Raw genomic sequence first — 26,394 nt, 5'->3', positions numbered from 1 at the left:
TACGTTAAAAAACATTTCCTCTTTTTATTTTGCCAGAGACCAAAAACAGCCTCTACAAGTCTACATGCAATGAATATCAACATGTCAAACACATTCTAGTCACATCTAGAGAAGTCACGGCTGTGATGGTCGACAACAAGACACACGCTGCTCAGTGGGGGGGGGGGGGGAGATGCTGGCCTACGACCTGTAGACACGACAATATAAATAAATATAATAAAAACTCTAAACACACACAGACAAGACAAACCTCCCCAGAGTTTCAGTCCGTCCTCCTCAGACTCAGGAAGGATTTGGACTCTTCTGTCACGAGGACACACGTCATGAGAGTCGGAACATTTTGCAGATCTGTGAATAACGACGGACGACGCGATGCAGCTCCCAAAAGTGAGGCCAAAGCATCTTTATCTCCCCCTGGTGTCTGGCTGCAGTGTAGGTCATGCACCTCCTCCATGTCAGCAGATGGGACATGGAGCAAACTAAAGACGTTTAACAAATGTTTGTCAAAGATGTTTCTGTCATTTCAGCTCGTTCTCATCTCTCTGATGTTTGTTCAAGAGTTTCTCATCAGTTTGGTTAGAATCAGTTATTTATGATATAAAAACAGGCGGAGACGTGATGATCGACAGCTGACACTGACTCATGATTGAACCAGGAACCATCTTCCTGGCGATATTTTAGCTTCATGTTAACGGGAGAATGTGGAGATGTGGCGTCCATCGTTATTGACAGTCTATGGTCACAACACAGCTCCGTCAGTACGCGACCAAATCTGCAACAGGTGTATTTTCTTGTCCGTCAACAGTCACTTGACTTTCTACAAACACTATTCGTCCGTCTGTTTAAAGCTCAGACGTCTTTGCATTATGACACCGGGACTTTGAGACAATAGGTGACACCGGTATCTGTTCGCATCAGAGAGGACACGTGGCCGGTGTCACATTTGTTCGGATTCAAACGTCTCCCCGACGAGGAGGGTTTTCAGATCTGTGCTTGGAATGTCTCAGTGAGGAGCGAATGCAAAATTAAAACAAAGAACCACATTCAGAGAAAATCCTTGATTTCAACCGAGACGTCTTCCAATTACGTGGAAGCGTTACAATCAACACATCGACTCTGTTCCTCGTGAACGTTGAGGTGGTTATAGAAGACGAGCTCCCAAGTACCAGCCAATGTTTTGGTTCTCCCCCTGAGAAAGACGGATTTAAAACATGACACGTTCCTTTTGTTAACACCGAATAAAACCTTCTCACTCAGTCTCCCGATCTTCTGTCCGACTTCCGACACGTCGCCGGCGGCTCTGAGGTGGCGGAGGCGTTGACGCCGTCAGCTCTTCTTTTAGAAAGTTAAAACTACACCACACTACACAGTTTTCACAAGTCATGCGAATATACAGGAGCTAGAATTTAGAAAGCAATGCTTAAAATAAAACATAAAAACCTTAAGTCAAAAACTATAATTGTTACAATAATAAATTATTAGCTCGTTTAAACAGTGAAATCTTTACACGGAACTTCAAACCAAAGAATAAGTGTAAACATACGTATCTATATCACTGGCTGGCCCCTCCTACACACGGACGAAACCAAAACATTAAAAACAAACTGCATTTGGTGATCAGCTGCTCGTTATTAGTCAAAAGTGGAACAGAGTAGAAAATAATTATTTCCAATAAATAGCACATTCCAGAGGGGCGGACATTACTCTGTTAGCCAGTTAACTAAAGGTGCCGTATTTATAAAGCATTCAACTAAACCTCGGATGAAGCAGTTAAAGTAATTAAGACGTCACATGTGAATGACATGAAGTGACAGCAGGTTTCTGTCGATTCAGATCCTTGGGCGTGCGGCAAAAAACCCAAAAAACATAAAAAACAAAATCTAAATTTATGAATGCACCAAAATTCCATCCGAACAAAAAGGAGAGACAATAAGGCCCCTTAAATAAATATTCTCATTCTTCTTCTCGACGGTTTCCCAAGAGGAAAAAATAATCAATAGCACAATTCTACCGTTAAAAAATGTCTTTCCCACACCGTAAGAAAAAACATATCAAAAAGAACGACCGGCAAACACGGCTATACCATCCTGGAGTTAGTGTCCGAGGAAAAGTGTCCAAGGTTTTGTTTCTGTCTGCGACCTCGGTTGTTTTTTGGACATTTCCTGAGGAGATGGAGAGAAAGGTTCGTTTTACTTCTCGACTCGTGAAATATATCAATCTCTCAAATCAAAGTATTTCAACCCCTGAGGTTTGGAACATGACCCAAGAAGGAACTTTTATTTTTGTGAGATCCAAATTAAAAACTTGATCCAGTGAATTTAAATGTTTTCACGAGGAGACTGTTGGTGGAGGTGTGAACTCCAACAGAAACACATTTATCCACTCATATTTCAAAATTCAGAAAGTGTAATGAAATCCTGTTGATTTCAAATGATCCTTGATTTGACCCCCGACTGCTCGTTAACCTGGTTAATCCTTTAATACTGAATCAAGAACTTTCCTGCTTTCACAAAAACAAACCCCAACCACAGTCGAATATTTTGGATTGATCCGTAAATGAATGGGTTTCATTTATTTAACAGATTTACCTTGTGATGCACATCACCACAGCGACGATGATGGCGATTTGCACGGCGCCGATGATGGCGGCGATGAGGACGTAGTGCAGCTTCTGTCCACTGGGGACCACGTAGAGGATGTTGAAGTCCTGAGGCTCGTCGCACTGTGAACCTTTGTAACCTGAGTCACATCTGGAACACGCAGGACCGCGATCGTTAAATAACTGAACACACGTGACAACAACAGGAGCACACGTTTGAGATGATTCTGTTAAAACGTCCGTGAACAGATCAGGGACGATGGACGACATGACGGCTCCCAAAAGGGAAACCAAACAGTCTCAATTGCCCCCTGGTGTCTGGCTGCAGTATAGCTCATAAACCTCCTCCATGTTAGCAGATGGGACATGAACCAAACTAAAAACTCAAAGTAGACGTTAAATAAATGTTTGTTGACGTTTTCCGTCATTTCAGGTCGTTCTTATCTCACTGAGGTCTGTTCAAGTGTTTCTGTTTGGTTTGAATTAAAAACAGGATCTCTGACAAACCTGCAGGTGGCCATGTTGTACTTGATCTCACATTTCCCGTGAACGCAGAAGCTGGCGTAGCTGTCAGCGCAGGGAATCGGCATCCCGGCGTAGAAACCGTCCCCGTGATCCAGACCTGTGGTTTCTGAACAAGTCCAACGGAGAAGAACAGAAGACATGAGAGGACGACTGCTGCTGCTGCAGACACTAACAATCCTTAATACAAGGAACTCTTTGCATGTGAACCACACAACAGTCCGTGATCGGGGGGGTTGTACTCATTAAAGTGCTGGAAGCTTCAGGCTGCTGAACACACCTGATTGGTTGAGTGCTCCAGCATTTTATTTCAATCATCATTTTTAAGAACCTGCAGCTGCATATACAGTTGTTTCTATGACGACAGAGTCCCGAGTATCTGCTGAGGAGGATATTCAGAGAGAAACTGTGCAGCTGCAGTCTACACAAGCTTCTGACACAGCTGATGCAGCTCTACTGACATCCTCAACATCGGACGTTTGAAATCTTCCACACGAACCCACCTCAGCTCAGATCATCAGGAGTCGGACACATGGACTGAGCCGTGTGTTCGAATCCCGAACACGTCTCACACTTCAGTCGTTATCGTGATGAACATGATGAAAAAAGACTTTGAAGGGAACAAAAAGAAAACTTCCTTACCTAAGACATTTATTTTGAAAGGGCTGCTGTCGTCTTTCTTCCCCAGTTTTTCTTTATCAGCTGTGGAGGAGACAGACGGACACGGTCAGCGTCACTTCCTGTGGCTCAGTGAGAACAACCCGGTGAGAGACGGTGGTGAAGACCAACACTGTGTTTTTTTCTCTGTCGACAGGCCTCCTGTCTTTATGCTGCTGGGAATGATAACCAGCATACGCAGGCACGCACGCACACACACACGCACGCACACACACACACGCTTGTTCTCGACCTGAACCTTGAGTCACTGTATTTAAAGACGACGACACATGAAACTGTCGGTTTTTCTTTTCTTCAGGTGGAACCAGCGTCGCCTGGAAATCTAAATCCATCCCTGGTGGTGTTCGGCCCGACGCCCCGAGGAGACAGCAGATCAGGAGCGAGGGCAGGTGCTCTTCACCTCAGGGTGCTGGACACCCACATACCCCCCCGACACACACACACACACACACACACACACACACACACACACACACCTCCCTGATCCAATCAAATGCTTGGTCACCGTCCACCTCACAACCACTGACAAGAAATCCATAAACTCTGCCAACTCCCAGAGAGACAGAGAGAGAGAGAGACACACACAGAGACAGAGAGAGAGAGAGAGACAGAGCGAGAGAAAGACAGAGAGACACACACAGAGACAGAGAGAGAGACAGAGAGACACACACAGAGACAGAGAGAGAGAGAGAGACACAGAGACAGAGAGAGAGAGAGAGACAGAGCGAGAGAAAGACAGAGAGACACACACAGAGAGAGAGAGAGAGAGACAGAGAGACACACACAGAGACAGAGAGAGAGACAGAGACGAGCGTCTCCATTCAGACGACACATTGTGATTCACTGCGAGTCGATCAACATAAATCAGATGTGAGGAGGAAGCACTGAGACGGGAGCAGATCTGGGTGTTGGCTCAGACTGTGAAAAACATCAGACAGCAAACTGTGACTGCAAATGAGGTTTGATTCTGACGCCCCGACGCAGCCACCCCTCCTCCGAAAGATAAAATAATCCTTCAGTGATGCATCAGAAGAGTTTTTATCTTCGTCCTTTAAAGCTGCCGCGGATCTGAATTAAGAATGAAACGTGAACGGATATAAATAAATCCGTCTGTGCCGTTATTCATGCCAACACGAAGAAAAGGAAAATCACCAGCAGACATTTTGTAAAATCAGAACTGATCTAGAAATCGTCCCAAAATGATGAACTTTCTGATTCAGTCTCTAGTTTCAAGTCGTCAACACAGTCGATGCTCATTTAGTCATTTCAGATCCAGATGATTGGGGGAGGAGACCACAGTGTGATTGACAGATAGTACCGTCCAATGGGTGCAGGTGGCAGGTGTAGGTGGGCGTGACGAAATGTCAGACTGAGGCTTCAGGACGTCAGCTCACGGACCAATGGGTGACGTCACGGTGGAAACATTTTACAGCTGCAGTGAGTCGAACACTTCCTGTGCGTCGGGATTCAAACAGGATGTGGATTCATGTTTTATAGAATCGAAGTTGCCATGGAAACAAAATGCACGATTGGTTTGTGGGTTAATTGGAACATCGGAGATTAACACATTAATTTGTCTGACACCGTTTTAAATAATGAGGCCGATTTAGGGCAGAGATGAGACGGTCACAGTTGTGCAGCAGCGAAACATCAATCCTGCTTTTTACTACAGCGGCAACTTAATGTGGAGTAATGACCTCCGTCTGCGGCGCAGCGACGCCGAGGAGGAAGATGAAGCAGAGAGCACGACGACGCTTTAACGTCGGACTGACGAGGGACAAGTTCTCACGTCTCATCAGTAAAACACCATCAGACGTCAGAGACACAGAACGATTCGACCTGCTGCATTCAAATCTTCAATCTGTCTGGACGCATCGGAACGAGCGTCTATGGACACAGCTCCTAAATAAACATCGATGGTTCCTCTGGCTTCCTGAACGTGAGGTTCACTGAGTGTTTGAGTCGAGTGGACATCTTTCATTCACAGTCAAATCTGTACTGATCATTGTGCCTCTGCACAAATCTCATGAGTGTAGATGCCGAGATTTTTCATCACGACGCTGGAGTATCAGAGATATATACGCTTTTCATTCTGGGCATCAGATCTTTGAGTCTGGGGAAAAGCGGCTGCACTTTATTCAGCTGAGAGGGGACACGTGCACGCTCACGGCAACGTTGAGAATCGTTCACCCAGAGCAGCTTCAACCTGCACACGGATCTCGTCATGTGTCTCAGTCTTACCAGGGCACCTGCCCAGGTGTTTGACGTCGATCTGCTCCTGCTTCATGCACGACGCCTCTCGGACCAGACAGGGGTTGTTGTAGGAGTTCCCGTCGGTGGCACACACGGGGTTTTCATTGTGGCCGCTGCAGTCGATGTTACAGATGCACCTGAGGAGAGGAGTCACGCATCAGAGCAGATTCTCACACGGAATAAATTCAGCTCCACAGATTCTGTAGGTAAATAAAATGCAGGTTTCTCACAGAGGCAGAAAAGCAGAAGCAAACCCAGATGAACCACTATAACGTTTGGCTTTTATCTGCGATGTGAATGGATCCAATCAATCACTTCCAGGTCACACGAGTGGAATCAGGTTTTTATCGGCTCTGATCAGCAGTGAAACACGACGGCGAGACGAGAGAGCACGTCAGCTTTCAAAAACAGAAACAAACTCCTCAGGTGGAGACGAGAAAGGAGTTAATCACCTTTAGCATGTTTAGCAGCTTTGCTAATTTTGGTCACAACTTGATTTTTAATTTAATCCTGCAGGAAAATGTTCAAGTTTATCTCAAAGTGTGTGAGAGACCGAATCAAGTGATCTGACTGAATCCAAAAAAAACTCAAAGACAAATGATCACATGAAGAACTCCGAGTAGTCCGAGTACTCGGAGTAGTCAGAGTACTCGGAGTACTGCATCTGAGCGTCTTGACTGGAGTCTTGGTTTGTGTAGATCAGGTCTGGTTCACCCTCTGCTCTTCCAGATGTTTAATTTCAAACCAGATGTTGGATGTTCTGTTTCCGTGAATCTTCTCTCAGTGTGAAATATGGTTTTAAGTGTCGGTTCATTTACTTGTTGTAAGTAAAAGCCGCTGGGGGCCCCACTGAGACCGCATGTGTGCAGGGCGCGGGCTCTTGTACTAAAGCCGTCACAGTAGAGACCCTCCAGACAGTGTCATCTGTGACGGGCCCTCGTTATTGGATTTAACGTCCTGCCCTGGAAACACTCACCACACGTCCTCCGAGTCCTCGTCACACTCTGCTCCGTATTTACACGTGCTGCACTTAGTGAACTTCTTCCCAACGTCTGAGCCTGAACCTTCGTCGTCTGGGAAAAAACAAAAAACGTGATTTAGAATTTACAGGAAACATTTTCCTTAGAGCTGCATTAAAGATGAAGTCCTTCCTTTGTCTCTGTTTTTATTGAGAACAAACTCAGAGTGAGTCGTTCGGTACAATGGACGTAACAAAATGATCCATTAACAACCTGCAGTGGAGGAAAGTGACTAATTTACTGGAGTGTCCTGATTATTTACTGTTTGCAGCGGAGACGTCATTTTAAAAATAAATTAAATTAATGACATGAAGTGTAGACGGAATGAATATAGATCTGTTCGAATATCATATAAAGATCAAATTCAAACAACAATAAAAATAATAAACCTCTTTCCAGAACAGCCACTTGATTTCTCTGTTTTAAAACAACCTCCAGTTCACGTTTCTGTTCATGTGAGCGCCGTCGTGCCGTTAGCACTGATGACACCATTTCATTGTGCAGCGTCGACACACACGACACGGCTCACACACTTTTCTATCAGACTCCTGGAGCTTATCGGCCCAAAGGAAACAGAGCCCCGCGCTCTCCTCCTGGATATCATTACTGTCATCATCATTACAGGGGATGCGTTTAATGCCGTTTCGCATGACGGTGTCCATTTTCCAGCAGAGAGCGAGTTCAGAGCGGACAAGACATCAAAGAGCTTTTCCCATGATTCATCATGTGTAGTGTTGTAATAAAGGAAACTTTAAATTAGTCCGCATGACAGGAGCTGCACCGAGCATCCTGCAGGGGGCGGAAATCTTCACCTGCAGCCGTTAAAGTTTCTGATCAACCTTAAATCTCATTTATTGAATCTGTTCAAACTGTAACAAACTCCGATCCTCACCACAGATCACACGTTTTACTGTGACCGTTCCAGCCTTGACTCAAATTTAAGGGTCGAAATTACAGATGGTAAAACAAAGACCCCTCCCCCTCCATGTTAGCAGATGGACGTTAAATAAATGTTTCTGTCATTTAGTTATTTGAGGTTTTAAATACGTCACGACTGAGTGAATGAACAGAACGGAGCTCGATACCACGATCACTACTGCACTGTGTGTGTGTGTGTGTGTGTGTGTGTGGCTGACAGATTGACCTGCTGTGTGCAGATGTATTGAACATGCAGAGCTCAGTCGCTGCCGATCGATCGACGAGGATCTGCAGCAGAGAGGCTCTTTGTTTCTGTGCTGACTTGACAGTGTGATGCTGCTGCACACACACACACACACACACACACACACACACACACAAACACACACACAGCTGATGTTTAGAAACATCAACAGATTTGTTCGGGAGGAAACTTTATAGTGATGGATTTTACTTTCTCTTGATGTAACGAGGATGTTCTGTCAATGCATGAAATCATATTGTTTCTTCCTCTTGGTGTCTTGACAGTCGCTCAGTAAAAATGTCTCCAGCACTAAACATCTTTTCTTAATTGATCGTATTTTCTGCTGATGCAACAAAAGGAAGTCTGACGGGAACGTTTTGGTTTCACTCAGTGGAAAACACACGAGAGCTGCAAGTTTGGAATCATTTGGTGTGAAAGTGAGAGAGAGACTGTTTGTCTCAGTATGTCCAGGTGGAGGACTGATGGATGGATGGAGGAATGATGGATGGATGGATGGATGGATGGATGAAGGACTGACAGATGGATGAAGGACTGATGGATGGAGGACTGACGGATGGATGAAGGACTGATGGATGGATGGAGGACTGACGGATGGAGGATGGATGGATGGATGAAGGACGGATGGATGGAGGACATCAAACAGTGCAGTTCAGCTGGTCCTGAAGTCGAGAAGAATCCACATCGTTGTTTCCATCAGAGCAGAAACTTTGCAGCGATGCTGGAACTCTTATTCTGACAGGAGCTTTTTTCCCAGCAGGCACAGTTTCCTGGGCAGACGTGTGTTGAGTCGACAGACGAGCACATGAAGAAGACAAACAGAGTCGAGACGTTTAATGATTTATCTCCGAGGCTCGACCGGTCCATCGCCTGCGGGAGAATCACCGGCTCGTTGACTCCACCCACACGCAGATGGTGGAGATACCGTCTCTCCGGAGGCCGCCTCCAATTAAACCCCCCCGGCAGCCATATTAAACAGCAAACACAGCGGCCGGCGTTCCCAGATGGTCTCCAAATGTCTCTGTTGCCAAATTTGGCAAGAATGAGTCTTTCAGCTCGACCCCCACGAGACAGAAATATCAGTCTGTTCATCGGGGGGGGGGGTTCATTCAGAGAATGAAATCCTCCACGTGGCCTTTATTAGAGGAGTTAATATTCAACGAGGGGGGGGGGGGGGGGGCAGGTAGAGACACAGAAGAAGAAATCAAGCTCCTCAGCACTGATCTGTTTCCTCACACAGCAGCTGAAGTTTGTGGATCAAGATTCAGCCGTCATTGATTTTTGTTTGACTTCAGTCGCAGCAGACGAGAGGTCGGAAATCAAATCTGAAAAAAAAAACACACTCACCGTCTCCGTCTCCTGAACCGGAGCCGGGATCTGAGAAGACACAAGAGACACAACAACCATCACTTCTTCTGTTATTACACACACACACACACACACACACACACACACACACACACACACAAGAAGCATGAAGTAAATCAATCAATAGGTGAAGAGATGTTAGGATGCAGTTAGCTTAGCTTAGCATAAAGACTGGAGGCAGCAACATTCCAAAATACACGTACCGACATCAACCCGCTGACTTTGTGACTCGTCTCTGACGGGAGATATGAGTGGAATCAACACAGACGTGAACACGTCCCCGTCGTCACACTCGTGCACTGCAGCAGGTCTCATTGGCTCAGAGCTGCGGCTCCATTAGGAAATGGACTCTGACAGGAGAATGTTGGCGTGGCAACCTTGAATTAAGAGATGGACGCTGTGTTTGTGGCGTCTGGCAGCTGCTGCTGCTGCATTAAGAGATGGACACCAGCTATGTCCAATTAAATTTCACCTTTAGCTGCAGCACTTCTTTACAAAGTCATTTTTTTGTGGAAAAGGAGGCAGAGAGTGTGTGTGTGTGTGTGTGTGTGTGTGTGTGTGTGTATCAGGGGGCCTATCCATGAAGAATTTTCTTTCTTTAACATTGTGATATAAAACGTTTTTACTGATTTCTCAAAGAATAATTCATGGATCTCTCTCTCTCTCTCTGTCTCACTCTCTCTCCCTCTCTCTCTCTCTCTCTCTCTCTCTCTCTGGGGGGGATGTGGTGGTCCAGACCTCCGCTGACCTGTGATCACACCCCAGCGAGGAGGCTCCGCCTTCCCGTCTCTCTACGTCTCCTCCTCCGCTGCTGCTCAGGGATATAGACTCCAGTATTTGTGCCGTCGCCTCGGCTCACAGCCGCCGAACGCTCCAATTACAGGAAGCATAAATCTCAGGGAGAGGAAATTGCCGGAGGACGGGAGCGAGGCGAAGGAAGCGGAGGGCATATCGCAGCGCCTGATCCCCGGTGTAACGGGTAATAAGAGCAGATCGTGAGGCGGGGCCTCCGGGGAAATCAGACCACTGCCCCTGCAGATGGAGTTGACCGCCACTACTGACACCACTGCTCTGGTGTTACGATAAGTTTCTCAGAGTGGAATGAGAACATAAACCCTGACTGCACTGCAGAGCGTCCAGAGCGTCCGCTGGGTGTTGGATGAGAAACATGCTAACCTGTTAGCTGATTATCCAGCTGTAGAAACGTCGCTCACCTACAGGTCTCCTGGTTTCTACGTTTTAATTGTGATGTCGCAAGAATATATTGGTGTAGTTGAAGTTATCTGAGCCCTGATCTCAACCCCACCCAGCACCTCTGAAACCTCTGCAGGACTCTGGAGGGTCCCCTCAGCTTGGGAACCACTCCGCTCTGGAAGGACGTTAACGGCTCTGATCCGTGGCCCCAAATTACAATCCATGACAATAAAAGAAAAGATGTGACCCTTCAAACCTCTGACCTCAATCAACCAATCAGTGTTAATTCAGGCCTCCTCTGTGTTTCCTGGCAGACTCACCGGCAGAGCAGGGGCCATCGGACACCCGGGAGATGAGTCTCTGCTGTTTGCAGGACGCCTGTCGCCTGTAGCACTCGTTCTGGTAGGTGTCGCCGTTGGAGCCACACACAGGGATGTAGTTTTTGTGGCACTGGAAATCAAACACAATCGAATGTTAATTAATTGCCGTGCTGTCCACGGGACGCTGGACAAACTCCAAACCTGGCGCTGATGACTCACAGCGGGCGGCCGAGGGCGGCGGAGAGACAAGGACTTCAGAAAGAGCTCACGACCTCAACACTTTGACCGAAACATGAACTATTCAACTGTTTTCAACTTCGGACTAAATTCTGTCAAAGTAAAGTTCTTTATCGAAGACATTGATCAGTTTTGAGTAAAATACAGAAAAAGAACAGACTCGTTTCTGTCTCAGCTGAGTTATGAGAGTTGAGTTAATCAGTTTAACCTCTAGTCCGAGTAAACTGAGGCATTCAAACACGTCTGAGGTCAGAGGTCAGAGGTCAAGAGCAGCTCAGCGGCTCTTTTCTGACCAAAGTCACAAAGACTTCGGAGCTCAGAGGTAGAAGCTGATTTAGTTTCTTCATCCGGTTGAAGTTCAGCGAGAGGAGCCACGAAGCCTGGATGAAAACAAGCTGTCAGTCATATAACACGTCAATGACAGTGGAGCGACTCATTCAGCGGTGAGAGGACGATCTGCAGCTCCGTTCATTCTGCATGAAGGCAGAGACCAACCGACCCGACTCTGCTACAAACTGCAGCAGCTGCCAAGGACACATATCAGCCTTCACCAATCCATATTCTATTAACTCACAGCCATCAATCATTTAGCAGCGGTGCCCTGCAGGGAGGACCTCGTGACCTCTGCTACAAACACTCAGTCTGTTGCTTTACAAACTGTACGAATGAAATCCACTGCAGTGACGTCTGCGGCTTCTTGAGAATTCATCGGAGACAAAACACGCCGACAAAACACAGCGATCAACCGGGGCATCCAGATTACGGAGCACGTGGGGACAGATTCGTGAGCTCAGAGCGAGTTCCGGGAGCGAGCGGAGACGAGAGCAGAGTGTGGTCGAGCAGCAGGACGTCCTCTCGCTTGTTATCTTCAAAGACGCCGGCGCTCTGTTTTGGCAGTTTGTCTCCATCACATCCAAACTCCAGCTGAGAGGAGAGGAGGTTTTTTGTGAATGTGAAGAAACGAAGCATCGTCGAGTCGAGTCTACGTTCGTCAGCATTAAATCCTCTTTCACACTGGACAAAAACAGGCTCCTCCTTTGGATCCATGGACAAAACATCACTGTGGGACAGACCAGGACGAAATAAAATCATCATCATCATCATCATCATCATCATCCTGCAGCAGGATTGGTTTTGATTCTCCAGGTATCAGCAGACAGGATTTGAAAAAAACACAAAATGACGGCCGACAATAAGAAAAGCTTTTTATTGCTGTCTCTTAAAGGTGCGTCTCAATTCAAGCTCCTCATCCTGCAGAGGCTGCGTTTGGAGACCGATTATCTCACAGCAGCTCAACTTCAAATATGTCCTTTCATATGTAGGAAGCGAAGGATCAACCGATCCCAGGATTCATTGCACTTCAGCAACGAACCGTTCTTCAGCTCGTCTCTGGACTTCAGGACAATCACACTGAAAAATAAATCTCTGCTGCTGCGAGAGCTGAGTGTGAACTGTCTCTCACACACACACACACACACACAGAACAAATGGTTGCAGACGTGATGATCTTCTGACTTCTCCTCTGATACTCATGATTTGTTTTGTTTGCTCCATGTCCCATCTGCTAACATGGAAGAGGTAGGGTTTATGTCCTCAGCCAGCCACAAGGGAGCACTCAAGATGCTTTGGCTTCACTTTCAGGGAGCCGTTATGTCATCCATCTTCATTTACAGTCTGTTTTCCCTCCTAACATACTAACATCGTGTGTCCAGCTGACTCTGCCCACGCTGCAGTTCCTGTGTGATACTGATGACCTCAGCCCCGGGGGCCGTATTCACAAAGCTCTCTGCAACAAACAGTTGCTTCTGCAGTGACGAAATCCTGAGAATATTCTGGTGATGTTTTCTGAGAATGTCCCCTCACAGCTCGGACCCTTCAGACAGCAGCTGAGAAGACACAGTGTTCAGAGCAGAGGAGAAAAGAGATGACTTCTTCTCATGTTGAGTTAAAGGTGCAGTGTGTAGAATTTAGTGACATCTAGTGTTGAAGTGTCACGTTGCAGCTGAACACCCCTCACCCCCCCCCTCTCCTTCCAAACATGAAAAAGAACCTGTGGCAACTTCAGTTGTTATAAAAACTCAAAAGGTTTTAGTTTGTCCAGTAGAGAGGACCCCCTCGATGTAAATGTAAAGTATTTAAATATAAAGTATTTGAATATAAAGGGTATTTTCAAACTAGTGAAAACATCATGAGGATTATTCTACATTAAATATCTGAATGGATCCTTTCACCTGAATCTTACACACTGGACCTTTAACTTTTCACATTCTGGTGAGAATCACTCGACTGAGCCCCTCCCACAAGCTGACAGGATTGGCTTCTCACATCTGTGACATCACAAACCCCGGCTGTCTGAACCTGTTCTTTAAGAACTGCAGTGTTGAGGTGGAATCCTCCGCCATGATGTCGACTATTTAGTTTTATAACATTTAAAAAGGGGGGGGGCGTCATGATAACAGGATGATAACAACATGAGATTTTCACTGAACCACAGTTGTCAGTTCTGGTTCGTTCGCTTCTTCAGCTGCTCTTTGCTTGTTCGCTGGTTCGAGGCAGAATCACACAAACTGATGAGTGGAGACAGTTTCCTCCGTTCAAGATCTTAAATTAGCAGCATGTGAATGAATAAGTAAACAGCTGCTGCACGACTAATAGTCGTCTTAATAAGCTGCTTTCAGTCCTGCAATGAACTCCGGAGATCCTCCCGACATTCTCTGGAGGAGTTGGTATAAAGTCTGCAGAAACTGTGGAGGAGCTGATCTCCGAACACAGCAGGAGCCACACGTAGAGCTGTTCTTAAAGGTTTACATCTTCAGGGGGAACCAATGGGTTCAGAGCTCAGAGCTCAGACGGAGGGTGGAGAGAAATTCTCAATATCACCAGTGAAGAAGAAATAATGAAAATGCATACCTGGAACTGGCAGACACATTTGAGCTGAGCTCCGTCGTCTCTGCAGACGCCTCCGAATCGACAGGTGGAGTCATCGCACACCCTCAGGTCGCTCTTCTTCTCCGACAGGTCTGCAACACAAACAGAGGGAGGAGGAGTTAAACAGACGGACGTCGTCAACACAGGTATCACGATCCGATCGCACACGCTCGCCCCGGGAAAAGCACAGACACTTTTATGAGTTTATGAACAATAAAAGCTGGAGGGAGAGAATATGGACAGGACATTTCCCAGCAACACACAACAGAGGAGAGGACGAGCATCAGACGTTTGTGCTGCGATGCAGAGTCACAGGAGAGAGGACACTCACAGGGACAGGGACAGAAATCAGTTTTCATGGTCTTAGTTGTGTGGGATTGTGTCGTTCTGTCTCTCAGATACAAGTGAGTGGGGGTGCAGTGATTACACACACACACACTCTCTCTCTCTCTGCTGGCACCTTGTGAAGGGAGTCATGTCCTGTCTGATAATAACAGACCGCAGTGACTCAGAAATGTGCAACTGGCGACTAAAATCATCCACATTTTCTCTGAGATAAAAGCCAGATTTCTGTGTGTGTGTGTGTGTGTGTGTTTTAAAGCTGAGTGGACTTTAAAGAGCTGTATCATGGTCTGTAATTACTGTTGGGCACCTCCTCCGCTCCTAAAAATGGCCTCCGCTGGCCTCAGTAACAACCGGGCAGATAGAAAACCCCCTGGAGCCAAGCAGCTGGAGGTGGGGGGGTGAAACCAGGACGGACACGCAGCAAACAGAGGAAACGAACCTTCAGGTTTGAGGAACGAGGAAATTAAACACAAACGTCAGGAAAAATTACGAGCTAAACATCACAATTTAAAACTGACAAACATGATTATTATTTTATCAGAATCTCGTTGCTGCTCAGTTGAAAATGATGAAGGAGCGTTGAAGTACTGACGACGTCCAAACATTTCATCCACACACGTTAAAGAAACCTGCTGAGCAGCTCTGTGGAGGTGCAGACGTTCACAGCTAATTACATCCAGGAGCAACATCCATCAGTGTGTGTGTGTGTGTGTGTGTGTGTGTGTGTGTGTGTGTGTGTGTGAGACAGGGAGGTGAGTGTGTTGTTTCCCGTTTGTCCAGTTTTTTAGATCCAGACAGTTGCTGAACAAGCAGCCTCAACATGCGACAAACAGAAATGTAAATGAAATTGTGTGTTTGGACCAGAGGAAACAAACCACAGTGTGTGTGTGTGTGTGTGTGTGTGTGTGTGTGTGTGTGTGTGTTGTGTCCAGGCTCCTCGCCTTCATACATTTTTACAACAGAAACACAGATTTGAAATGCACATAATTTGGTCTTTTGGATCAGAGCAGAACTAAAGAAGCTGACGGAGCGTGGCAGCACCCCCCCCCCCCCCCCAAGGCACATCCACCTCCCAGATCCCAGGAGCCCGGCGCGGTCGTCATGGCCACCTCAGCACCGCTCCATCCACCATCCCCATCACCCCCTCCTCCCTCGTCCCTCCACTGCAGTTCTGACTCTGGACGTTCATACGTCATCTGTCTGCTGCTCTGAGGCGTTCAACACGCTCCACATCCTTTAACCCTTAAACTGCTGCAGCACAGAGACAGGCTGCACACAGTGTGTCTGTGTGTGTGTGTGTGTGTGTGTGTGTGTGTGTGTGTGTGTGTGTAAACTGATTATTTTCCCACCACAACTTCACGAGACACGAGTGACACGAACAGGTGACTTAACTGATTCAAACCAAACTGGTCAGAAACAAACTGAGAGATAAGAACGACCTGAACTGACAGAAACATCTTTGACAAACATTTATTTAACGTCTACTTTGATTCTTTAGTTTGGTTCACGTCCCGTCTGCGGACATGGAGGAGGCTCTGTGCCGTATTGATTTGGTTTTATTCTCAAAGCAGAGAATTTGTCCTCAACAGAGACATGGAGCAGCGGAGGGAGGCGGCGTGACATTAGTGTAAAATACCAGCGTCACTGATGCATGATGGGCCTTCAAACCCCCTCCACGCTCAGAGACACAAATGTTCCAGTTTTCTGTGTCATGAGGAGGCGTAAAGGCCCGACTGGAGAGCAGGGTCATGAGACGTGATGGCGTCCTGTGTGGTGAAGCCTCAGAGCTAATAACTGAAGCTCTGAGGAGCGTTCAAAGACGCCATCACCGTCCGTCCGTTAACACAACGACAACATTTTACTTTTGTCTCACACCTGCTGCACACTGATTTCAGGTCAGAGTCCTGACACCTGATGCATATGTAGCATGAAGCTTTTAAGCTAACCAGTGTTTTCAGTGTGTTTACAGTGAGCCTGTCAGAGTTTCTGAAGACGCCTGTAACACGTTCTGCCGCCACAGAGGAAATAAATTCATGACGGGTGAAAACGAGTTCACGGCGTCTGAGGAAAATCTGTCAAACAGACGAGAATCAGCGGCGGAGGATGAGCTGAAAAAGTGTCCGAGCGGAGACAGACTCTGAGTCTGATATCGACAAGATGCATGAACGCAGGTTTCACTTTCATCATAGTTCCTGTTTCACTTCGACCACAGAAAAGGCCTCAACAGAGAAACAAGAGAGGATTCTGGGTTTTTTAAGGTCACTGTGACCTTTGACCTATGAAATGTAACACCAATCCAAATTTGAAGTAATATCAAAGATGTCACGTTCATGTTTTGTACGATCAGTGTGGCCTTGACCGGTGAATCTGTCACGATGTTCTGGAGATATCGTGTCCAGAGGAACGAGATGGAAGGACTGACCACCTGAAAACATCCTCCAGCCACCAGGTGTCATCAACACAGACACAACAGTCTGAGAGAAGAAGCTGCACAGCACCAAGCCAACCGGCCGGATCAGGACTGACACACACAAATACAGAAAATACATCTGGAGTCTGGTTCAAACCCCCACAGACGTTTTGTTGTGTTTCTGTAAACACCACGTCACTGCTGCTGGTAAGACCCCCCCCCCCCAAGAAGCTCGGTCTGTTGAGTCCGACGAAGACTCAACGCTGTGTGTCCCTCGGCTCCTGCTGTTCCTGGATCTGTTTTAAACGTCCTGACCGCAGCAGCTGGGTGAGTTTCTGTGTGAAGAGCTTTTCTCTGTTCTCCTCTGCTGCTTGAATAAAACATGAAACACTCCTCCTCCCCCTCCTCCTCCTCCTTCTTGTTGCTACGGGCAACAAAGCGACGCTGACGTCCTTCCTTTTGCATTTTTAGATTCTTTGTTTTAGTTTGTCTTCAGATGTGAGCTCCAGCAGCAGCAGGAGGCCCAGTTTAGTGTGACAAGTCTTTATTTTAAGAATCTCTGTGATGAATCTTCAGGGATCTGAGTGAGAAAATATCTTCTGTGATTCTGCTTTTACGTCAACAATCATCAATATTTATAACTGCTGCTTCTGGTCCACCTGACTGAAGTGTCTCTGCAGCTCCTGGACACAGGAGACAGTGACAGTTTACATCAACGCTGTGCTACTTTTCTTTAGGTAAGGTGTCCCTCAAGGCTCAGTCCTCGGTCCGACAGATATTAAACCAACAACATGACACTTAAACCTTAAGTCTGATGTTTGAACATGGAGAAAGTTTCCTCCTTCACTCCCTGAGAGTCTGTTCTCTGTAAACTAAACTGAGAAGTTATTAAGAACCAGAGTTTATCTCCAATATTCAGCAGGAAACTCCTGCTTCAGGAAGCAGAGGATCATGGGTAATATGTGTTAGATGAATGTAATGTTGTAAATACACAAACAAATGAGAAAGATGTTATTAACTCACCAGAGCCAGAAAGTCAAATAAAGTCTGACACAATGAACTGAATGAAAACAGCAGCAGACGAGAGGGAAAAAGAGTTTTCAGGGAAATGAACCTTCAACCCTGACAGTGACGCTGAGCAGATGCTGCAGAAGGACCTGCCGTCTAATTACCACCCTGCCCTCCCCCTCCTCCCCCCCCTCCCCCTCCTCTGTAACTGCGGCTCATTTGTCCAGTTTTGTGTTTTTTGTCTTTTTTTCCTCGAAGGCAGATGGAGCTGCCGGCCGACTCTCGGCTCGTTTGGCTTCATCAGCTGTTGCTGCAGACTAATCTTCACCTGGGAAGCAGCGAGTGAAGTGGCTCTGATGTTTTATTCATGTCGAACAGATCACAGCGACACAGAGACTCCTTCCAGGTTCATTCTGGAGTCTGACGCCGAGGCAGAGCAGGAAGTAATTGACCTCCAGGGAAGTGGCTCTAACACAGGCCGGGACACGCGGCCCTGCTGGCAGTTTGGTTGGTTACTAACAAGACAATTAAGCTCCTCATCGACTGCAACACAGTTTACAGCTTTGATTAAAAATAAGGTTGTCACAGATTTCTAGAGCACCCAGAAACCTCAGAGCAACTGTTCTCCGCTCTGGCAACAATCAAAGTGCAGGAGACACTGATGCAGTCGATGAGAGAACATCCTGACGGTCTCATGTTCACGCTCCCGTGAATATTCGATGGTAGAGTTGAATCAAATCATCACTTCTGGAGCCGCAGATCTGAAGCTCGTGTCTGAGACCAGCGCTCGCTTTGAGACTTCCTCACAAACAACATCAATCTAAGACCAAACACAATTCAAACACCAAGCATCTCAATCGGCACGTCGACCCAGGTGTCATGTTTTCATCACTGTTGATCTGAGCCAATACAAACTTGCGTGGACTGAAGAGTCATATGAAACCGGAGCGATGAATCTTCACATCGCTCCGACTTTCCTCCAGCGTTGGACTGACCGCAGCAGGAGAGTGACAGTTGAGAGCTCAATCTCAGTTTGGTCTTCCTGATGAAACAGAACGATGTGTCTCATCAAAGTCTGAACTGCTGTAAAATCTAATCGCCTCTCAGTCAATATTCGGGCAGGAAGTTTTTCATCTCTGCTGTGAACACGGTGACGGCAGGATTGAGGTGACCGCTCAGGTTAAAGAGGAGGAAGATGAGACAGAAAAATAAAAACAATCGCGGACCTGGATCCTGAAACTGAAAGACGTCCTGAGCAACGTCTGCGTCTCAGAGGTGTTGTCCAACCGTGGCGCTGAATCACTCTCTCTGTCGGCCCGTTGTGTTTCAGGCCACGTCAGGAGCCACGGGGGGCTGCACCAGATTTCAGGTTGTTTGTGAGCTTGTTGCATCGTGATAGCGGCGTCCACGAGGCTCGTAAACAGTCCCAACATGCAGAGAGGCCGTAAAACATCCTGCGAGAATCGGCTGGAGGAGGACAAAAGCCCCTCTCAGTCTCCGCTTGGCTCGTCTGAGTGCAGACTCTCTGAAGAGCTTTCCACAGCGAAGGCAGCACTTCAGCACAAAAACAAAGCAGATTTATTGCAGGGAAATCACACAGATCAGTGCACAACCTACAGAGGGAAACTCTGAGCCCTCAAGTTAAGAGCTGTGAGTTAAAGCCTGTTTTTATGTTTATGGTCCACATCTGTGTAGCAGCAGCCATTCAATATATTTACATCCAGAAAACACTCTTTCTGAACGCGTGGATTTCCACAGAATGAAGTGGAAACCAGCAGCGACGCGTGAGGGAGGAAAACATGTAGAATAAAAACCCTTTGAATGTTAAAAACCATCGAACCTGCTCATTTCAATCACCTGAAAACTCTGAGTCAACACAACGACGCATTCGCACTGAATTACACACTGCCCCTCCCCCCAGCTTCCTTGCAGCGCTGAATGGATTCACCCGAAGAGTCGCCGATGCGAGACTAATCAGGTCCCATTCCAATTCTGGGCACAGCGGAGGACACCAGGCCCCGGTCCACGAGCTCACACAGTAAACCAGCAGGTGATTTGCACTTGATGCATTTTAATTGGGTCACAAAGAGATCCAGAGCTGCGTGCACCGCGTGCAGTGAACGATCGACCTCTCTGCAGCTCTGAGGTATCAGCAGCCTTCCACTCTGCTGTGCATTCAGACGAGCACGAGCGTTGACCCCGGGCTCGAGCTGCAGACTCTTTGTCCGTCCACGGTCAATGGGCGGGGAAGCTAACCCTGAGTGTTGCGGTGGCTAATGGCTCCACAACAAACCCTGCAGAGAATATGAGCTCCTGAGGTTCACGGTGACAAAGGCTGAGGAGGATGTAAGAATCCCTGCAGACGTGCATACCAACAAACCACCGAGAGGATGATGTACGACGGCCACAGAATTAAAACGCAGCGCCGCTGAATTAAATAGCAACTCCGGCATAAAAATATTGATTCAATCAATTCCTGCAGGATAAATAAATGTATGAACCGGCCTGTGTGGGTTATTTTATCATGGAGAATTCATCACCATCGGCTAGAAGCTGCTCTTTATCCTCCAGCTAATAACAAGACTGACATGAAGACACAGTTGAGTCTTCAGGGCAGACGACAGCTCAGGGTTCCATACACGACCGCTCCTCAGCTTCAGCAACCAAAGTTTATCATTCACAGTCTGGATTCAGGTTGGAACTTAATAATGGACTTTTGGTCACGACTTCAAACAAACATTAAAAACTACGTGAGGATGCTGCAGCCAAATGTCATTGTTCAATGTGGAAGTGAATTTGAGACCTTTGTCAGAGAAAGTGAGAGTTTTAATGAAGGATTATAATAAATAAAAGGCTCATTTAGCTGATTCTCTTCTGGTTTAGGGGATTTAGGGAATAAAAACCGATTATGACTGAATGACCAAAGTTAAAACCACCCCTGAGTTAAGTCACATTAATTAAAAATGAACTTTAAATGGGATAGTTAATAGATTATATTTTATAAAGGAATTTCTAATTGGATTTCCTCATTACGTCACTGGTTTTATAAGAGAAAAAACAAAGGACGGTTAAGGATCTCACATTAAAACCACTTTTGTATTTTCAGCTTGAGTTTGATAATAACAACGTGGTTTAAGATGAAAACAGGAATATTGATCAAAAACTGAAAACCTTTTCTTGGGTTTTAACTTGAAAATGATTGGAGTGATTATTATTGAATATTAGGTTATTGAAAGAGTTTAAAAAAGTTTAAAAATATTATAACTGAATATAACCAGACATAAAAGTGTCATTAAATATGTTTAAGGGGGAAATTGATACAGATAATTCATAGATTCAAATATAATTATGTCTTTTCATCTTTTCATGCATCTCCAGGTTTGACTCTTCATCAGAAACGTTTCTCCGTCTGTGTTCTCATCAGGTGTAATACACTCAATGTATTCATGTATTTGTAAAGTTTTAAGACATTTCAATGGTTTTTTGAATTAATTCCTGGTCTTTTTCTAAAAAGAACAAACTCCCAAAATCATTAAAGTTCTCCTTTAATGTGAACCTTAATTAAAAATGAAAGCCCTTTCAAACTAATTCAGAAGTGACTTTAATGTTATTTCACTTCTATGGGATTTTCTTCAGTTAAAAATAATAAACCAGAATCCCACAGTGAACAAAGTGTTATCTATTAATTAATCGATTCATTTATTCCCATTTAAGATGAAAATAAACTCCTTATTCTTTTTGAATTAGGAGCTTATACTTAAGATATTTAATTACTTTCCTCAGATGGTTGAATTCTCAGTTTGGAAACAGCTTTTAAATGCTCACAGTCAGCTGACTTTCATGAATCCACATTTTGAGTATTTGTCTTTAGGAAACTTGGAGCTCCTCCTCACGCTGTCGGAGTTTAGCCTTGAGAGAAAAACAGGAATGTACTCAGCAGCAGAGGAGCCGACGAACACAGAGCAGAATCTCTGAGGCTGAAAAACGATGACGCTTCTCACTAATTCAAACACAACACGGTGGAAACAGGACGCTGGCGAGGTGCCGGGCGGCCCCCGTTACCGTGGCGTTCACCACGAGGCCGAGATTTAAATGAACCAGTAACGGAGAGAATGAACCAACGAATCCCCGCAGACTGTGTCATTAGATGGACGACAGCTCGGACCTGCAGAGAATAATTATCTCAGCAGCCTTTCAGCCTCTTTCAGCTCCTGGTGTTTGTGGAACATTCTGGTTCGGACGACTTTCATCAACCAGCGTCTGATGAAGCCACAGAACTTTTAACAGCTAAAGAATCTGATGTCCCCTCGGGAGGTGGTGGAGACCAAACACAGAGGTAAAAGAGAGGAAACGCAGGATGCAACGCCACCAGGTGGACAGATTTAACCGACTGCATTCATACAGACTGAGCCGTTGTGGTTGATACCTGCAAAATGATGCACAACCCTTCATGTGAATTCTGCATCAGCATTTTGGCAGCGGTGGATTTCTGATTTAGTCACATCAGTCTCTGCACTTCAGTCCCGGAGCTTCTGTTGTGTGTATTTGTGTTCGTCACTACACTGTGTGTCGCTGTGCCGCGTGTCGACAGGTTCCTCAGCTCCACCGAGACAAACGACTGCACTGTCACTTCTCCAGAGATATGAAGTGATTCTGGCTCCCTGCAGCTCGGAAACACACTCTCTGCTGTTCCATCCATCCGGTCGTGGAAAACAAAACTAAATCACCGCGAATTTATTCAGCATTTTGATGAGCCCTTGTTTTTAATGGAGCCTGTGTTTCACAGAGAGGATCAGTCTTGGTGAAAGCAGCAGCAGCAGCAGCAGCGAGGAGGCCGAGTCGCTCTAAATCTGACAAATGAGGCCTCTGCAATTTCACTGCCTTCATAAAGCTGCCATTCAGCCTAATCTACAGAGCAATCCACGCGTTCAGTGTTACCTCGCATAATTGACAGCCCACATATTAAGCCAGTGTCACAGAAATCATTTTCATTTTCTCAGCCCAGGTGGAGTTTGTCACCAAATCTTAATTGTGCCTTTAGTTCGACACCCAAACGTCCAAAGACGTGTCAGAGTGTGAAGCAGCGTGAGGAGGTGGGAGGCATTATTTAATTCATCTCCTACAAACACACGGATACGAAGGCTTGAAAATCTACTTTTCACTGCCGGTTTCAGACAAGCACTGAACTCTGGAGAATCTTCGGACATCGCCCGGAGAGGCTGGACTTTCTCCTGAGTTTCTCCTGCCAGAGAAGAAGCAAAAGGTCCAGAGAATGTCCGATGAGCGGATGTGAGAACGCAGCCGGAGATGCTCCGCAGGATCCACCACGAGCGAGTGGGTGTCTCGATGAACATGCGACAAATGTAAAAATATGTGAAAGACAAACTCCAGAGAAAGTCTGGTAAAGACCAACAGGACGACCAAGTCCAAAGAGTCCCAGGTGGTACCTGACGACCTGACGACCTGCAGGTGAAGCCTCACCTGTGGAGCAGCAGGACCACCTGACTGCAGCTCCACTCTCTGCTCATCAAACACGTAGAGCTGCTGCTGCTGGATTAGATCTCCCATGAACATGCAGACTTCAGAATCCATGAAAAGCAGCTCTGTGGTTTTTGGTCGACTGTTTCTCACGACATGTTGATCCCAAGAGATTTTATTTATATAATTTTTTCTTTCACAAGCTGATGAAACCACAGATCTGTGAAACTGATCCTGCTCTTAAGGAAGTGGGATGAAAATGTCTGACGTTAAATTCAAGTTGACGATTAAAACGAATAAGGAATCTTGTGAAAGGTTCCTCAGACCAGAAGAGGTGTTCTGGGTCTGGATCAAACTGAACCATGGTTCAGAGTTTTGACCTTTGGACCGGTCACAGGAAGTAGAGACACATGAAACCATAGAAGAAGAAAAAGAAGAGGAAGCAGCTGCAGTGTACCAAAGACTACTGTAGTACTCTAGTACTGTGGAGTACTGCGCCTGCTGAAGTAGCTAGTGATACATCATGATGACGGCAAACCGTCTACAGACCAATCAGAGTCAAGTACGTGAGTGATGACGACAGGACGTACGTGTGTCAGACTAAATCCTTTCCTCCTTAAATCACAACGTGAAACCAAAACTAACAGATCAAATGAAACATGGAACAAACATGAAGCTCGTTCCGGTGTGAAGCGTCTCGGATTGTTTCCACTCTGTGGAAACGCTCACAGACGGCAGAGTCTCCAGGCTGGATTCACCTGAGCAGCACCTTGACTTTACAACCTTTCATCCTCCAGGTTTAATTAAACTCCAAGAGCCGATTTACAGAGTCCACATCCAGCCAGTTGACAAACAGCGTTTATTGCGTCCTGAAAGACAATTAAAAGCGTCCGTCACCCTGTCGCGCTGCAGATAATTGGTTTGCCCTAAACTCCGCCGGCAAAACTGATCGGTGGATAATTCCTCCTCAGCTGGAGCGCAGAGAAAGTGAATCGACATCTGTGGAAAACAACGAAAGGTTGCTCAGAATGTAATCTGTCGTGCACACTTGGTTCTGACATTTCAGCTTTAAGATGCTCAGACTGAAAACGAGCAAACGGTTTGTTACCGAGTTCCTCAGTGGAGAGCACCTCCACCTCATCAGAGCAACAACAACCACAGCAGAATCCGTCTGTCGCTCCTTCAGAAACTCTGTGGTGAGAAAGGTTTAGTAAAAATCAGTTTGCTTGATTTTTCTTTGTGATTCATGAACGTTCTATAAACACGACTTGACGCTGAAATGAAGCTCTGTGAGCCACGGCAGAGAGGACGTTTCACTATCCAGCTTCTTCAGTGGCTCAGCCTTTGCTGCACTGAAACACTGCAGCTGATCTCCGAGGTGAACGTCATCCTGCTGCCTCATGTTTGCTCAGAGGCACAGAGGCAGAAGAATACACATTCATTGACCCTCTGATTTCCCAGCAGCCCGAGCGTCCTTCTTAAGAGTTCACGGCTGAATTATCTGTGAGGCGTCGATATATCAACAAATCCTGGACAGGTTGAGCAAGATTATTCACACTTAAAGAGTTTTACATCCCACAGCAGCGCCTGAACCTCGACTTGCCACGAGCTAAACTCCGCTCACCTGCTAGTGCTCTGCCTGCTCCTCGCTAGTCTCCACCATCCCTCCGACGGCGCAGAGGAGCCGATGAGCTCATCATGAGCTGCTCGGGATGAGAGCTCCGGCTAAATGGCCTGAGTGTAACTTGTAAACATCAATATTCATCTGCAGCTCTGTTAATGTCACAGCTCCTGCTGAGAATGTAATCACGTCCGGTACAGAACCTGGACGACCCCCCCCAGCGACCTCGGGACTCTGTTAGAGCGCCCCCAGGAGGCGGGATTTTAAAAGCGCAGCAGAGGTCTTCATTTATCTTGGCGAAGGTGAGCGAGCGCAGTCCCGACCGTCCTGGAATCTAATCTGACTCCTCGACTGTTTGAAGACACTTCAGACGGAAACTAAATAAAAGCTGCTCATGACAAACTGCTTCCTGTCCCGTGAGAACAGACGACTGCTCTACATTCACACATTGTCAGGAAAAATAGCATCAGAGCAGAGTTTTGCTCATGACTTCTTCTCGCTTCATAGCTTCACCCCGTACCGGTCCGGTTTTATCCAGGCGTTCAGCCAAGTCGTTTTATGAGATTTATCACGGAACGTAAAGCTGTGTAACCGAAGAAGAGCAGAGAAGATCCACTCAAGTAAAACATCCGTGTGAGACGAGTGTGCGGCCATTTAAAGCGTCATCTCGTTTGTTTTTGCTCCAATGAACAAGTTGATTGTCCGTCACGTGACTCAGATCCACAGGCTGAAAGTCGGGAACCGTCCCCAGGCTCCAGACGCCAAGTTCAACCCAGTTCATAAGTGTCACCGGGTCACGGAGCCGCTGCCGTTCGGTTTGAGTCCCTGGTATATTTTTTTATTCATGAAGCCGTTCTAAACAAACGTCCCCCGTGTCACTGCAGACTTATTTCACAGAGTTCATCCTCCGGTCACAATCTTAGATCACACTGATCTGCTGACGGGGATAAGATATCTTTCATGATTTCTGCTGCAGCCACTTGGAACAGTTTCAAGAACTTTGTGTCCCAGACCAACAGAACTTTGATATTCTGGCTCCAGGAACAATCAAGTTAGGAATCGGTTTCCAGGCCATTATTTTACTGTGAGAAGTTATTCATCCATTCGTCAGGAAAAGAAGATAAATACTAGATCAAATGTTGTCAAATCTACTTTTAAACTTGACCGTTACTTAAACATCAACACAATATAAATCACTGATTTACCATCAAACAAGGCAAACTCACATCAGCGG

General features: G+C 46.3%; 1 protein-coding gene across 1 annotated transcript in view; it reads right to left on the bottom strand.

Moving 5' to 3' along the window:
• The window catches only part of tmeff1a (transmembrane protein with EGF-like and two follistatin-like domains 1a), a 30,721-nt gene continuing 4,327 nt past the window's right edge, over positions 1–26,394 (bottom strand). The window contains exons 2-10 of the mRNA XM_069511462.1: positions 14,281–14,390; positions 11,134–11,263; positions 9,599–9,628; positions 7,029–7,125; positions 6,041–6,189; positions 3,764–3,823; positions 3,107–3,230; positions 2,589–2,750; positions 1–2,162 (exon numbers count right to left, since the gene is read on the bottom strand). Of these exons, the coding sequence (XP_069367563.1) occupies positions 2,078–2,162; positions 2,589–2,750; positions 3,107–3,230; positions 3,764–3,823; positions 6,041–6,189; positions 7,029–7,125; positions 9,599–9,628; positions 11,134–11,263; positions 14,281–14,390 (947 nt within the window). The 3' untranslated portion in view covers positions 1–2,077. The remainder of the gene's footprint in view (positions 2,163–2,588; positions 2,751–3,106; positions 3,231–3,763; positions 3,824–6,040; positions 6,190–7,028; positions 7,126–9,598; positions 9,629–11,133; positions 11,264–14,280; positions 14,391–26,394) is intronic.

This window comes from Paralichthys olivaceus, chromosome 16 (genome assembly GCF_024713975.1).
Source record: "Paralichthys olivaceus isolate ysfri-2021 chromosome 16, ASM2471397v2, whole genome shotgun sequence".
Lineage (NCBI taxonomy): Eukaryota > Metazoa > Chordata > Actinopteri > Pleuronectiformes > Paralichthyidae > Paralichthys > Paralichthys olivaceus.
The sequence above is the reverse complement of the archived record's forward strand: the minus strand, read 5'-3'. Positions and strand labels throughout refer to the sequence as shown.